The sequence below is a fragment of the Rhipicephalus microplus genome, chromosome 5 (assembly GCF_043290135.1).
Source record: "Rhipicephalus microplus isolate Deutch F79 chromosome 5, USDA_Rmic, whole genome shotgun sequence".
Lineage (NCBI taxonomy): Eukaryota > Metazoa > Arthropoda > Arachnida > Ixodida > Ixodidae > Rhipicephalus > Rhipicephalus microplus.
In genome coordinates, this window is record NC_134704.1 from 182574640 (window position 1) to 182591397 (window position 16758).

General features: G+C 46.1%; 1 protein-coding gene across 2 annotated transcripts in view; it reads left to right on the forward strand.

Annotated features, from left to right (window-relative positions):
• The window catches only part of LOC119173605 (venom metalloproteinase BumaMPs1), a 513062-nt gene that overhangs the window by 366061 nt on the left and 130243 nt on the right, over nt 1-16758 (forward strand). For both annotated transcript variants that reach the window (XM_075896273.1, XM_075896274.1), the window contains exon 12: nt 15909-15995. In XM_075896273.1, the coding sequence (XP_075752388.1) occupies nt 15909-15995 (87 nt within the window). The remainder of the gene's footprint in view (nt 1-15908; nt 15996-16758) is intronic.

A 16758-nucleotide genomic window follows, 5' to 3' on the forward strand; every position in this document is an offset into this window, starting at 1 on the left:
GGACACCCACCATTCAACACATTAGAAACACGTTTTTTCGGCTCTGCTGACGAGAGCTTTGTTCTCAATCTAGTCAAGACTCCCTTAATTGTGAGCAAAGTTCCCTCAGGTTAACCGACACGTATTCTTTTGCATGAATATGTATGGTTGGTGTCCTCTTTTAAATTTCATGATAAAACAAGACCCCCCTTTTCGATTGGACCACCGAAGACGCCGAACAAACGCACTGCTCAAAGCACAGGACACGAACTGTTAATCTCTTTCCGTAGATGCTCCCCTATACCCTGAACGAAAAACTCACGCTGAATGGAAGTGTTTAGCTGCCGAACGCTGCTCATTTCTTTTGGTGCTTTATTTGTGAATTTACGCATTTTCTGAGGATTTTCGCTCTCCTGCGGGCAGCGATACATCCAAAACCTACAGTACGCAGTTCAGACTTGGCGCCGTTTTAGACATCAACCTCAAGGAAGCGCAACAAGCCAGATGACGTCAGCACCAGCGACAGCACTGAACTGTACACGGTGAGTAGTGAAGACAGCGACAATAATTTCATTCTTTCTGCGAAGCGTAAAGCTAAATGTAAAATAGTCGGCATGTCTTCGCCAGCTAGCATTTCTACCATGAAGGCTGCGCGCACTTCTAAACGCCATATTCTTCAGCCACCTCGAGTTTTGTTTTTCTATGATGGAGTGCCAAAGCTTTAAAAGGGTGCCGTTGTTGCGGAGAGGAGCGAAGACCACGAACTGTTCTCCAGATATATGACAGTGGTTTATGAGGGTCTAGAGATTCGCAGAATACTTTCCAGCGTTCGCTCTCCAGTTTGTGAATGCGTCGTTGAATCTTTTTCTGGAGCCGCCTTGCTTCCCTCAGATCGTAAATTGATCTTGTGTGTCTGTATCGTCGTTCAGCACGCCTTCGTATAGCTCGTAATTTTTCCAGTTCGATGTCAAACTGTGTTATATTAGACGAAAATGGTAATTTACATTTGGGCGCTTGCATAGCTTCCGCTATGGTATTTTCCAGGCTGCAGGCGAGGCCTTCTTGGCAAGCGTTCTCAACACGCGATGCAAACATCGACCAGTCAGTGCCAATTGCAACACCGGAAGAGAAATTTTTTATGATACCATCGATCGTCCCGCAGGTGGGTATGTGATCACTCCCATGAGTCTCAATATCGCAAAACCGCTTAACTTTGTGAGAGAAGCACCGTGACACAAATGTCAGGTCAAGGCAACTGCCATACGTGAGACCCCGCAGATATGTGGGAGTACCATCGTTCATGATAAAAAGGTCGTAATCGGAAGCGAATGTAACAATGTTCCGGCCCCTGGCATTCATCCTAGTGCTCCCCCAAAGCATGTTATGGGCGTTGAAGTAACCGGTGATGATCCAAAGCCCATCGGTTCTTATTAGGATGCCTTTTAATCTTTCGCAGTCAAATCGCGATTACGGAGATATATATCCACCAATAAGCGTGAACGAAACTGCATTCTTCTTTACATGAAGACACACGTACTGATTGTCGTCATTTGAACTTATTGGGTGCGAAAGATAAGTCAAGTCTGTGCGAATGTAAACAATGACTTTGCTTCGTTCTTCGCAAGCGGCTGAACAAAAAGCTTCATAACCGGACAATCTATAAGGCGTTGATACGTTTGGTTCACATATGACAAGTATAGGGAATTGATTGGCCCGAACAAATTGGCGAAAGTCCGAGATACGGGACTTCATGCCTCTGGCATTCCACTGAAAAATTGACGCACTTTTGACTTCAGTGCGGAAGATGAGATTTTGTTGAGCCATTGTGCTTATACGAAGTTAGCAAGAACTGGATTCAATGCATCCAGTATTTGCAGTGCACTCTTAGCAGACGGAGATTGTATGCTGCTCAGTAGCGTGCGAATTGTGGCAATTAATGATTGCACGATTGCAGTCACTTGCCTGTCTCATTTATTTTCATTTATTTACTTTCAGGGCCCGAGGGCATTACAGAAAGGAGTGGGGTTCCATAACTAAAACGCGCAACAATACATTCAAAGTACTTCTTGGTGGGTGATGACCTTGAAGTTATTTACATCTGTGATGGAGGCGATGGCGGCGGGAAGGTGGTTCCAGTCCCTGCTTGTTCGTGGAATGAAAGAGTCATAATAAAGATTAGTTCGACTAGATGGCACACCGACTTTTAAACCATGATCCAAGCGGGATGAAATGTAGGAGGGGTTTGTGAAAAGCTGTTCTTTCAAAATGGGGTTGTGATGAAATATTTTGTGAAAAAGTGAAAGCCGAGAACATTTACGACGCAACGACAAATCAGGCAAGTTTAGCGACATCTTCATTGCAGTTACGCTAGAATGGCGGGAGTAGTTAGAAAATACAAAACGAGCTGCGCGGTTTTGAATCGATTCGAGGGCGAGGATTAGAGTATGTTTGGAAGGATCCCAGATGGCGCATGCGTATTCTAATTTCGGACGTACTAGCGTTTTGTAAAGAGTTAGTTTTAGTGATGAAGGTGCAGATGAAAAATTGCGACATAAAAATCCGAGCATGCGGTTAGAGTTGTTAGTTACATAGTCAACATGCATCTGCCAAGACAGATTATTTGTGATATGAAGACCGAGGTATTTATATGAATCGACGTGTGATAAAACCGAGGTATTATATGAATCGACGTGTGTGACGTGTGGTTGGAAAGATCTCGAACCGGAATCGTGGACTGGCCGTCATGAAACTCCTTCAGTTCGCTTGATGCAGCTTCCCTTTGAAGTGCAGGCCACTCTGTCGCAGTTAGGGTATGCTCACTGGCTTTGTCCTTTACAGCCTTTCCCACGGCATGTGGTCTGGGAGGCAAAGGAGGTGGTACTGATGGGGGATCTGGCAAACGTGTCGAGGAGGTAGCGAGCGTCCTCGAAGACCGATGTCGACGTGAACGACGCCTTCTGACTTTAGCTGCGGCTTTTCGATAAGATGAGTGATCGCGCACCATCTCCTTCAAAATAGCAATTTACTTCTGAATCCGCGGGCAGTCCTTCGATGTGGCTTCATGGGATCCATTGCAATTAGAGCATTTCTTGACAGTTGCGACGCACTTATTCGCTTCATGGTGCTCGGCGCAGCAGTGGCATACCACCGAATTCTCGCAGACGCTGCTCACATGTCCAAGTTTCATGCATTTACGGCACTGGAGAGGCTTTGGAATGAAAGGCCGCACAGCATGTCTGAAGTACCCCACCTTCACATGACAGGGGAGTGATGTGTCTTAAACGCAATCTTCACACAGCGAGACTTGCCTCGCCGGGTGACATCAACAATTGGAGTGTCAGTTGTTGACTTAACAAGAAGTTGTAAGTCATTATTGGAAATAGCGACATCAATGTCGTAGATCACGCCGGTTACTACATCACAGCCCAAGGGAACATGAGAGTGCACCTGGTTGCCGTCCAAGTCAGTTACACTGCGCAGAACGCCCAACGCACTTGCGTGCAAAACGTCCACAGCCAGTATATTTGCACGAAAATTTTGCACGAGAGTTGCCGGGAATATTATGAACGAGAGCATCGACGCCGTTATCTTTCCTGAGACGCGATTACCAGAAATGGACATTCCGTTCACCATGGAAGAACTGGAAGGTGTGTTAGTCACTTCTAAGCGCATGTAATCGCCAAGTTCTGATGGTATTACTTATAGTGCGTTGGGACACCTTGGACAAAAAGCCAGAAAAGAAGTTTTAACATGCTTCAACAACTCCTGGCTCAGCGGCAGTGTTCCCCGAGAATGGAAAATAAGTCGATTAATACCACTTTTGAAATCGGGAAAATAACCATTGGACTTGACAGCGTATCGCCCTATTGCCCTCGCAAGCTGCCTCGGAAAAGTGATGGAAAGAATGGATCTATTTCGTCTTGAGTGGTACTTGGAACGATACACCAAATACCCTTCTTGCATGGCAGGCTTTTGTCGGGGCCGCTCCTCCATTGACTGTGTCCTTGACTTATCGACATTTGTTCAACAAGAAAAAAGTCGCAAGCGCATATCAGTGGCACTCTTTCTTGACGTGAAGGGTGCATATGATAATGTAGCTCACGATGCCATCCTCACTTTTCTCGCAGCAATGGGCATTGGTGGACGAATGTTTGAATGGATAAAAGATTATATAACTGGCAGGAGTTTCTTTGTTCAAACATGTCAGGGTACAACTACCCAACATTACACCTACTGCGGAGTACCTCAGGGAGGTGTTTTAAGCCCCACATTGTTCAATGTGGCCCTCATTGGTCTGGTGAAGGTTCTGCCAAAGTCTGTGTGCCTATCCATATACGCCGATGATATTTGCCTCTGGAGTGCTGCAGTTACTCGCCCTCAAATGCGTGCATGAATACAGCGGGCAGCAACCCTCACAACAGCCTACCTTCAGAAACAAGGCCTAAATATATCAACTGTGAAGTGCGCGTTGATGGCGTTTACACGCAAACCAATGACATCATACCCCGTTTACATCAATGAGCAGAGTGTCAAATATGCACGGACGCATCGTTTCTTGGGCATAATAATCGACAGAAGTCTTTCGTGGAGCCCACATTGTGCGTACTTGAAGAAGAGACTGCTATCTATTGTGCATATCATGAAATTCTTGTGCGGTAAAGCATGGGGAACTTCTGTGGCCTCCATGCTACAGCTGTACAGGGCCCTATTTGTGGGTCTATTGCGCGACAGCTTGCCGGTACTGCCTAACACTTGCAAATCGAATACTCATTCATTGGAGAGTTTGCAGGGTCAGGCACTGCGTATCTGTCTAGCACTGCCCCGATGCGCTTCTACTTATGCCACAATAATGCTTGCCAAAGACCATCCGGTCAGGACATATATAGATGTGGATTGCCTCAGAGCGCACATTCGACATGCTAGCCGTGTCCCCGACCACCACTTGGCCCTTCTACTTTCCGGAAGACCACGTGCTACGTTTTCAGACGTCATAGCCAAGCACCTAAACAGCATTCCATTAGGATATACGCCAGCTGCGAGAACGGCATGTCCTTTGTGGTGTCTCGACCAGCCGCAAGCACCCCGCCGTGGTGGTCTAGTGGCTAAGGTACTCGGCTGCTGGCCCGCAGGTCGCGGGTTCGATTCTAGGCTGCGGCGGCTGCATTTCTGATGAAGGCGGAAATGTTGTAGGCCCATGTACTTAGATTTGGGTGCACGTTAAAGAACCCCAGGTGGTTGAAATTTCCGGAGCCCTCCACTACGGCGTCTTTCATAATCATATAGTGGTTTTGGGACGTTAAACCCCACAAATCAATCAACCAGCCGCAAGTACGTCTAGAAATTCCGGGAATCAAAAAGAAAAGCAGTCACTCTAGAGTAGCATTGAAGCAAGCAACACTGCTATTATTACATGAGTTGTACTTAGACCGAATGCAGATATACACTGATGGGTTCGTCTCGTCCAGCAGCTCATCAGGTGCCGCTGTGATTCCGGCTGCAGAAATGACAATCAAATTTAAGTTGTCGCATATGACTACATCTACGGCATCAGAGCTTGCTGCTATAAGGGCTGCTTTACAATATCTCGTTCAAGAACGTCCAGGAAAATGGGTCATATTCTGTTATTCGAAGGCAGCGTTTCAGAGTTTGCAGTCTGCCATGCGTAGGAGGAGTTATGACCGACTGGTACAAGAAATAAGACATTGCCATCATGAAGCTCTAGCACGAGGGCATGATATTATATATCAATGGCTACCTGCACATATCGGTATTACCGGAAATCAATTAGCTGATGATGCAGCCCGCTCAGCCCATGAAGAAACCCGTGTAGTCCCGATTCCTCTATCAAGGAATGACGTAGGAAGACAACTTTACCTGCTGGCTCGAGATCTCACACGCACGTTCTGGTCGTCTACCAGCTTCCAAAGGTGTCAATTTTATGAACTGGATCCTTCGCTCAAGCTAAAGCTACCATCACAATTTTCCCGCTCCGATGCGACACTGTTATGCCGCCTTGGGTTTGGTGTTGCATTTACAAAGGTGTACTTCTTTCGCATTGGTATGGCAGACACTCCTACATGCGACTACTGCGGAGCTGAAGAGACCATCGAACAAGTTCTGTGCAGCTGCGCTTGCTACGACACACAGCGATGCCAGCTCCAGATGGTTTTGAATCGACTTGACCCCGAACCATTTAGTGTGCAGAAGATACTAGGACCTTGGACATCTGCCTCAGTTGCGCAGAAAACAACTAAAGCACTGCTACTTTACCTAAAGTCAACAAACCTGAGCGGCCGCCTGTAGACTGTGTGTGCTCCCCGAGTGTGCTCGTGATTGTGTGTACCTTCTCATCTTTCTGCAACCTCTTTTCTCCCCTTTATCCCTTCCCCAGTGCAGGGTAGCAAACCAGATGTGCGTTTGGTTAACCTCCCTGCCTTTCCTTGCATCTTTATCTCTCTCTCTCTAAACGCCATATCATACTCTTTGTTCCTGTTGACTCTTCGATCAACCTGAAGAACACAAGCAGCCAAGTGATATCGGCAACTTCCAAGCTATCTCGCCTATTGAGATACATAATATAAGACGCAACAGACGAAATATCAACTTGGCCATAGACGTTGAGCACCCGACTGCGCTACTTACCTTGCAAACTGTCACAGAGGTTGGAGGCATCAATCGCAGTGCTTACATTCCGCAGAGTAGTGACACGACAACAGGCGTCATTTAGGACGTTGTCGTTTCTATACCGAACGCAGACCTTCCTGTGCTGATGAAGCCAGCTACTGAAGCAATAGACATCTTGCAAGTATGACGGCTTGGCAAATGCAGTTGCATCAAAGTGACCTTCAGAGGTGATAGCATCCCGTTACATGTAAAGGTTGGTCGTTTTTATCACGTTGTTTGGCCATACATCCCCAGGCCATTACAATGCCACAACTGCCTGAACTGGGTGATGTTAGTGCTGTGTGTAACAACAAGCAAACATACCCACGTTGCGTTGGACCCCACAAAACAGAGGCTTGCGAAACAACTCCCCTAAAATGCAGCAACTGCAGAGGAAACCATGACATCTCATTCAGAGACTGCCCAGTACTCAAGAAGGAGAAGAGCATTCTGAGGCAAGTGGTGAAAGACAGATCCTCACGAAAGGAAGCTGTAACGGTTGTTCAACGACGGTGTTCCCGGTGACCGCAGTGCTCGAAGAAAAGAAAAAAAGCAGCCCTGTGTGTAATGTGCCTTCACTTACGCGATCATTGCCTCCACCACCGCCGTCACGAACACAGCAGCGTCCTCCGCGCCCGCCACCACGTGGGGTGCATTTAGAGGTGCCGAAAGACACTGTGGCGCGAAAGAGAACAACTGACCCTGACTGGCCCGCTTTATAGCAGTTTCATGTCTACGGGACCTCATCATCGACAGCCAACAACATCTACGCCCACAGCAGGGAGTCTATCCGCCCAAGAGGTACAAGTTTTTCTGTATTGAGGTCGTTCACAAGTGTTATCCGCCCTCTCTTGGCTAGTCTACAGATTCCTGCCACTAAATGCGCGTTGGCAGTCTTGGGCACACTAGAACCCATTCTTGCCGGTCTTTTGTGAGAAGATGGCGCACCATAGACCACATCAGCCTTTCCAAGAAAAAATCAAGCGTGCTTCCATAGTTCAGTGTAACGCCAGGGGTCTACAGTCAGAAATGCCTGAGTTTACACGGTTTATTTTCGAAAATAAGTTTTCCAATATCGTCATTCATGAACCGCATTTTTCAAAGACACCTAGACTGTCGGGCTAATCATTTGTTTCTTCATCGTGCATTGAGCGAAGTCAAGTTGCTGTGTGCATCTGTAAAGAACTCATTTATGTTCGCCAAAGTGTAGAGTCTCACAGTGGAAATCACTACGTGAGTCAATGTGTTAAAAAGAAGTTATCGTTTAAGCTAACAGTAGCATATATAGCGCCATCACGTCGACTTCATCAACAGATATTAAATTATATGTTTGCAATGACTCCAGCCCCTTGGTAATGATGGGTGACTTCAACACCCATCATCAATTTTGGGGAAGCATCAGGACAATTCGAAAAGGCACGAACCTAGTTGATCTTGCATCAGAGCACGGGCTTCAGGTGCTGAACGACGGCAGCCCTACTTGTCTCCGTGGAGTAACTTATAGCAGTTGTCTCGACTTGACTTTAGTGTAGCATAGTAATGTCGCGACCATCACATGGTTCACAGATATTGAAACCCACGGCAGCTATGATATTCCTTCCTACGTGCGTGACAGAGGTCTGGATCATTCTCCTTCCCCAGGACACTCAAGACTTATTGAGTGGGAAGAGTATCAGATATCACTGGAAAGAAAGTGGATGCACGAACCACCGGAATGCACAAGTGATTCGTTGTGCTGTGGAGACTTTTACGAAGATATGTTTGAAAGAATCTAGACATACCACACTCGACCAAGAGTTTGAGAAACTTCGAGGTGTCCGCCGGCGTGCAGAAAGACGATACAGCCACATGAAACCCATCTATGGCTTCAGAGAATCCAGATGCATTCAGAAGAAAACCCAGCGTTTAATACACAAACTCCAGAAACAACGATGAAAGAGTTTTTGTGATTCGCTAGACTCTCGAAAGCCTTTGTCTCCCGTATGGAGGACTCCTTGAGGTATTCACTCGCATCCGCAACAGCATCAACCCTTCACTGCTCTGGCGCTACATCAACGTCACTCACAGCTTGATGTTTCTGGTGAATTTTGTGCAAGGATCACCGGCGACGTATCTATACTGATCGACGTTCCAGTCACGTGACAGGGCATTTTAGTCGCCCGAGATCAGCAAATGGAGGTTGCAGTCACTATGAAACAACTTTATGCAGCATTGAACGCATGCAGGCGCTCATTGTTCCCAGGTCTAGATGGAGTGACCTAGGCTGCCATACGTCACATAGGTGCGTAGGCACAACGCTGTCTCCTGGACATTTTCAAGAAGACATGGTACGATAGTATAGTGCCTGATCAGTGGAAGTGCAGTCAACCGGTGTCTTTGTTGAAACCCGGAAAGCCTTCATTGGATATGGCATCATACTGGTCTATAGCACTAGCAAGCTACGTCGGCAAGGTCATGGAGAGGATGTTGCTTACACGCATGGTATGGTACGTGAAACATTATAAAATCTACCCTGATAGTACGGCTGGCTTTCGACGAGGTCGGTCTTCAATAGATAGCGTAATTACCTTAGATACCTCTGTTTAGCAACAGAAAGCTATGAAACGGCTGTTGGTAGCTCTGTTCTTAGACGTGAAAGGTACCTATGACAGCGTGACCCATGAGGCTGTTATCAATTCTCTCAAAGCAGCTGAACTTAGAGATTGTGTCTTTCGATGGGTAACAAACTACCTCACAAGGAGATTCATGTTTGTTCTAGGTGAAGATGGGCCTACGAATAAGCATTTCACAAGTCATGGGGTGCCACAAGATGGCGTTTTGAGTCCGCCCCTTCAACTTGGTTCTGGCGGAGCTCACCAAAATTCCGCCACAGAAGGCTTATATATCTCTCTACGCTGTTGAAATCTGCATATAGGCGTGTGCCGTGACACGGCCTGAAGTGCGCGCAAAGCAACAGCAAGGACATCGAAATAACTTCACCAGCAAGGTTTGACTATCGCCACAGAAAAATGCACGGCGGTGGCTTGTACACGTAAACCGTTGTTTATAAACACAATAGTCTTTCTTGGCGACCTTCGACGCGAAAAATTTTGGTCTGTTTCTCGGTCTGTCTGTGCATTTGTCTGCTTGTCCACTCCTAATGGCACCGGGTACTTGAAACGGACGACCCCATCCGCAGCGTCCACCAATGTTGCTCAATGTTTAGCGTTCATTATGTGCAATTCTCAATAATTAAGCCATTATTGCGCATGTTTGGGGTACCACAGCAACACGTTTATATTCTGCATGCGCATCTTTTACTAGAAAATGCATACATAAGTAATTTTTGAGGACCGTAGCACTTATCACAATGCACTGACCATGCAACGCTTGCACGAAAAGGTGAGTGTTTGCGACGCTTCGTTAAGACGTGATGGTGTTCGCTAAGACGTGACCCGTTGCCTTGCCTTCCTCCCCTTATCACCTCTGAGACGGGCGCGCACACTGGTCTCAGAGGCACGCGCTTTGTTTTGCAAGAAGACTGCCAGGCGTGACGGTTGACGTGACTTAATTTGTGAACAGCGGCGACTGAGTGCGGCACGTCGTAGTGATTTAACTGAGCGACTTTTTACTCATCCGCTTTTCTTCCCTTTGCAGGTCAGTGGTTGCTCACATGTTTTGACGGGATTTGAATGGCGTAGGCCTCGTTCGCCTCCGCTGCGCTCGTTCGCCTCCGCTGCACGCTCGAAGTACTCTAACGCAGCGCCTACAAAATACCAGTCACCGATTTTATTGCGCATATATCAAATTATTTGTTCAGTCTTTCCACACGCAAGACCATCGTTTGTCGACGACAATTGCAGGTTACATGCAGATACGGGGTGAATTTTTTACCCCTTCTACATCGTTGGCAAATCAGTAGCATATAAGATCAGTGATTGATTTTTTGGTGCCATCGTAGATCGTGACCAAACCTGTAGCCCCCATGTCGCGTACCTGAAGAAAACGATCATTGGCATTAAGAATGTATTCAAGTTCGTTGCCGGAAAAAAACATGGGGCCCATTCGTGCACTTACTGCGGCTGCTTTTTAAAGCCCTCTTTTTCGGACTCCTCGGGTACTGCCTTCCTGCCCTGTCCAACACGTGCGAGACTATATCCGTGCACTACAGAGCACTTGGGACATGTCTTGGCCTTCCAAGATGCTCATTGACAGTGGCAACTATTGTTATCGCACAAGAACAGCCAGTCACAACGTATATCATTGTCGAGACGCTGAGAGCGTACATTCGGCAATTATCGCGACTTTCGTCACATCATTTAGCGTGTTTGACAGCATGGTGGCCCCATGCTTCGTTCTGCAGTATTGTGACGAAGCATGAGCACATATTGCCACCTGGCTTAAAACTTGGAATGCGTCAAGCATCTGCGTTATGGAGTCTCCGCCAACCTGACGTCCACTTATCGGTTCCTAGAATCGTTAAGAAGGCACGCATGTCATCTCTAGTCTTGAAGGAATTGACTTTGCGTCTATTGGATGAAACTTACTTTGACCGCATACATGTTTACACCTATGGCTGCACTTATTCCAACAGCTCAACAGGAGCAGTGGTTGTTCCATCTGGTAATGTGTTGCTTCAATAGAAGTTCTCTCACATAACGACGTCGGCAGCAGCATAACTCACAGCGCTTCGAGGTGCAGTAAAGTACACTCTTCGCTAACAACCTTATTAATGGGCCAGCTTTTGCTACTCGAGGTCAGCCTTACAGACACTATGGTTGGTTGTGCAGCGCGGTTTACACAAACAATCAGTGTATCAGACAAGGCACGACTACTCCGAAGCGAGCTTAGAAGGTCACAATAGTGCATTTCAATGGATGCTGAGCCATGGCGGAATTGTCAGCAATGACCGCGCGGATGAAGCTGCTTGATTGGCTCATAACGAAGACCTGTGTACGCCCATGGCACTCTTGAGAACGGACGCTGCAAGGCGACTACAATCACTTGCTTGCCGCATAACTCTCCTACAATGTAATACGCCGGCTTTCTCTAGCACGCGCCTGTGCTCGATCGACCCAAACTTGCAACTTCGTTTGCACTCCGGGCTCTCTCGATGCGCTGAAACTTTGCTGGGTCGCATGAAGTTTGGCGTGCCACTTACGAATGCGTATTCCTGTCTCCTTAGAATGGCGAGCAGTTCGGCATGGAACATCTGCGCCTGCGAGGAGAAGCTTGAGCACATTCTATGCCACTGTCCAGCATACCAGCGTGAACGATGTATTATGGAAGTCAAGTTCTGTCAGCTGCATTCACGACCGCTTACAGAAAAGAAGATCCTGGGACCTTGGACGACGGGTTCGCATACGCGCAAACTCACGAAAGCCCTCTCGTACTTCTTGAGGACCATCAGTTTTCACGAGTGCTTGTCAAAGAACTGCGTAGGATCATGCTGTGTAGTCTCGAGCTGACTATGAATCAATCTGTGTCTTACTCCTCTTCTTTTCTATCTACTTTCTTTCTATTATTCCCCCTTTCCCCCACACCGAGTGTAGGGTCGCCAACCGATCTGACGTCGGTTAACCTTCTGCTTGGTATAACTGTCAGTTCAAGCGCACGAATAAACAGAAAAGAACAGATGTACTTTTTGCCTGTACACGCATGCGTTGTTTTTTGATAGCGTGTTTATATATTCTTCTCTATCTAATAAATCGTTTAGTTGCGAAAAAAAAAAACACTTGTCCTCTCTTCCTTTCTGTTTATTCGCGCGCTCGAACTGACAGTTATACCATGCATATCCAACTAGCCCAACTTTCGATTCTGTTGTAACATCCCTGGCTGTTCTCTTTATTAAAGATGATCGTCTTTCTTGGGGACCTTCGACGCAAAACTTTTGGTCTGTCTGTCTGTCTGTCTGTCTGTCTGTCTGTACATTTGTCAGTTTGTCCACTGTTAACGGCAACGGGTGCTTAAAACGGCCAACCCCATCCGCAGCACCCACCAAAGTTGCTCAAGATGTAGCGTTCATACCTGTGTATTCGTCAAATAATAAGTAATTATCGCGCAAGTCTGGGGAATCATCGCAACACGTATACATTCTGCATGTACATCTTTTACTAGAAAATGCATGCATAAGTAATTTTAAAGACCGTAGCGCTTATCACACTGCACTGACCATGCAATGCTTGCAAGAAAAGGTGAGTGTTTGCAACGCTTCGCTAAGACGCGATGGTGGTGGCACTACCTGTTGCCATGCGTTCCTCACCTTATCAGCTTTGAGACGGGCGCGCACACCCGTCTCAGAGCCACGCGCTTCATTTTGCAAGAAGACTGCCAGGTAGCACTCATGTCTCACGTGTGACGTGACTTGATGCGCTCGTTCGCCTCCGCTGCACGATGGAGGCACTCTAACGCAGCGCCTCCAAAATAACGTTCACCGATTGTCTTGCGCATAACATTAAAATAATTGTTCACTCTCTCCACACGCAAGACCATCGTCTTTCGACGACATTTGCAGATTACATGCAGATACAGGGCAATTTTTTTCTCTTTCTCTCTCTCACACAGAAATGGAGTGTGTTTAAGGACTCCAAGACAGTACTACAGTCTCTAGTGTTCAATCAATTTCTTTATTTGGCATTTGTTTCAGCAAGATAACGAACACGAGGACAAAAAAATGGCTATCAAGTACGTTGACAAAGGTTGTAGCCCCGATTCCTGACGGCCAAAGAAAACAACGTACCCTGCATACAAACATCTCTTGTTTTACATTTCCACTAAACGTTTCTGGTCCTCATATATAGTAGCGTAGGTAATTAAAGTGAAGATATATATTGGAAGTAATACATGACAGTTACGATGTACATTGTTTGGTTGCGCAAAACAGAAATGGTAAATAAGTGCATCACGATAGCGGACAAATAAGTGTACAGCAACTATTTCACCCAAATGAGACGAAGTTGTACACGCTATATAGACTATAAGGCATTTATATATACACATTGTAACTGTACTGATACAAAAAAAAGCATGTTAACAAGTCAACTTCGAAAAAAGTTGGTAATTTTAGAATGGAAAATGTAACTGCCAAATCATTTTATAGTGATAGCGTTACGGGCACTGCTGCCCTGAAAACAAGTGCTCAAGTACATATCGCTTCATTGCACTTCATGAATTTTCTATGCAAATTTCATTCTTATCAAATTCCTTGAGCAAACATGTCACAAGGTATGACAGGCTGATGACTCCATATTCCGTGCGCGAAAAAAATGAGCAATTTGTCTTTTTTTCTTATGTTGTATGAAATAGCTTTGTGTATAGTCAGATTGCATAGCGACAAGAAATTATAGTTGTTTTTTCGGAAGCCTTAAGCCGCTGACCTCATGAACAACTAGTACTAGAAATCAGAGAGCTGCTCTACCACCTCTTCAACGAATGACACGAAATCACGTTTCAGTGGCTTCCACGTCACTGCGGTATATTGAGCAACGAACACGCCAATGCAGCTGCTCGATCACCACACGAAGACGGTGTAGAAAACTCTATATGAGTCTCAAAGATGATGCTGCAATGAAATTTTGAAAAATTGCTAATGAAGAAGCAAAATCTCTGTGGAACGCAGAATGCATGCTTACGGCAAACGCGACTGCCTACGCAGAACCAATCTCTTTCAATTCGGCCCTAGTACGGACTCTCTCAACTTGAGACAACGAGGTTTTGTTGACTATGCCTTGGTGCCGCGTTCATCTAAGTTTTCGGCTTCCAAATCAGCATAAAAAACAGTGCTGCTTGCAATCATTGCAACAGCGATAAAATGATAGAGTTCACTGTCACTGCTCTCGCTACAGCGTGCAAAGACGACCCCTAGCTCCTGCGTTAGCCCTACTTGACAACATACCCTAGTCAGAAAAATCAGTTTTCAAAAGCCGACATGATCTGTCTTCGCACAGAAAATTCATGAAGGCCTTATTGAACTTTTTGCGTAATAAAGACCTATAGAATGGGCTATAGCACCCCCTCTGTTTGTTTTCACGCGTCTATTTTGTTTTTCGCTTTTTTGAATACTTCTCCATCATTCCACCTTCCCTTTGTGCAGGATAATGAAACGGATGCCCCAACTTCTGGTTAACCTTCTTGGATTTTCCTCATTTTATTCTTTTCTTTCCATCTGTCTAACTGCTGTTGAGATTGGCACGAGGGGCGTGTTTATTAATGCGTGCACTCTCATAACGAACAAGATGAAGGCAGCTGAGGAAGTAGCCATAGTCGTGACTATCACCTCCAACTAGCCCATTGAAACTGATGAATTCACAAGTAGCTATAAGACATTTCCCGCAAGAACGAGTTTCATAACAAGCCCCCAGAGATTTCGGTATAAGCCTGGAAATGCACAAAGTAGATGAATTCAAATACCTGATATGCTTTCCGGCACACACAGAGACTGATGCATACAATCTTAACTACATGCCTCACGAGTTGTCTCGATAATTACTTCGCGGTGCAACCTGACCGAACCACTCGGTAGTCATCCCTGACGCCACCGACTTGCAAAAAGGAGACCGTTTTACATGCTACACAGAATACAACACAACACTACAAATGCAAGTCATGCTTTTCGCGCAGCTCACCCGCTTCTAGGCAGGCAAGAATCATCTAAACAACAGCTAGAAACCACTACCTAAACCCTGTGTGCCTCCACGGGAGTTATGCACAGTTATAACTGGACAATAGATGCAAACAATGTTTAACAGAAACAGCATCGTATAAACATGTATTTTCTGAATGTCCACACTTATCAGCCTGTTCTCCTGAGGAGCTCCGGGAACGGTGGCGGCTATTGCTGCTAAGCTCAGAGGTCGAAGACCGAAAATTGAATATTTAGCCAACCAGGGTGGCTGTACGAAGACGAGGTCTCCTTGTACCTTCTTGTGCATTCTAACCCGGGCCAAAAGGACGCCGCATTGAGAAATGGTGTTTATTCACTCAATCTTTCAACTTTTCATGACACACGAAGAGAAATAATTGCAATAGTAATTAAATAAATTATACCCTGCTTAAAGCAAGTCACGTCAATGTACATTTGTGTTAAGGACCTTATGGCCCGTTGCCTCGTAAGTAATGCTGGTCAACTGTGTGGAGCTGTTTTTTTTATTGCAAATGGCGGACGTTTTACCTACGACGTTAAGAGCCTCCAATTGACTTGTGATTGGGCATACTATTTCGGTGCAACAGATTTTGAACATTACTGTAATGACATAACAGTGACTGTGCCAACTAACGGTTTCTTTCAGAAAGCGCCAATCTGCGTGCCTGACACGTCTAACATCAAGACATATTTCGCCGATTCTGCCAAAGGCACGCTCCGTGGAAGAAAAATGGTAAGAAAATTGCAAAAGTGATTTTCAAAAAAAAATTAAACGCATCGTAATGTTTGTGCTTGAGCTTGAAAGAGGGTATTTTGTACCGGAGTTCTGCGCCCTATTGAAGTAAGCCGTCCTTCTTCACGGCCATATTTCTCCTCAAGGTGGGTTTGGTTTCACATCCTGATCTCCAAACGCTCGCTGCAAGCTTAGGCACACTTTGACTTTAAAATATTTCACAGTGTTATCAGCCAGTTGTTTTACAAGAAAATTTGTATGAATGACTTCATATGATCTTTTTCTGTTAAAATAAGAAATTTAATAAGAATAAACTTGGGAGATGATTTAGACTCCAACCGAAAGTTTTGAAGGAACCCAAAGTTTCGGAACCGACTTGGTTCCTTCCCTCAGGGGTGACTGGTGGTGGTAGTGGTTAGAAGATAAGAAAACGCACTTAATTTCTTCAGCCCGGTCGGGAGCAAGGCGCAGTGCCTGCGGAGGCTACGTAGCAGCATCGTATTCAAAGCACTCGCGGGGTGGCTAATGACCCCCCCCCCCCCCCGCCCTCTCTCTCTCTGTCGTTTTGCCATGGAGCGCAGTCCGTGCGAATACAGAGGGGAAAAGGTTCCGGGAGAGCAGTTGATATTATGGGCTGTCCTCGGTATGTGCCACGACTCGAGTAACAACATTCTCCTCCAGTTCGGCTCGCTTTCGAGGATGGCGGTCGCTTCAAAATTTATTTTGTGATCCAACGTCTCAGCATGTTCGGCGACTGCGCTGC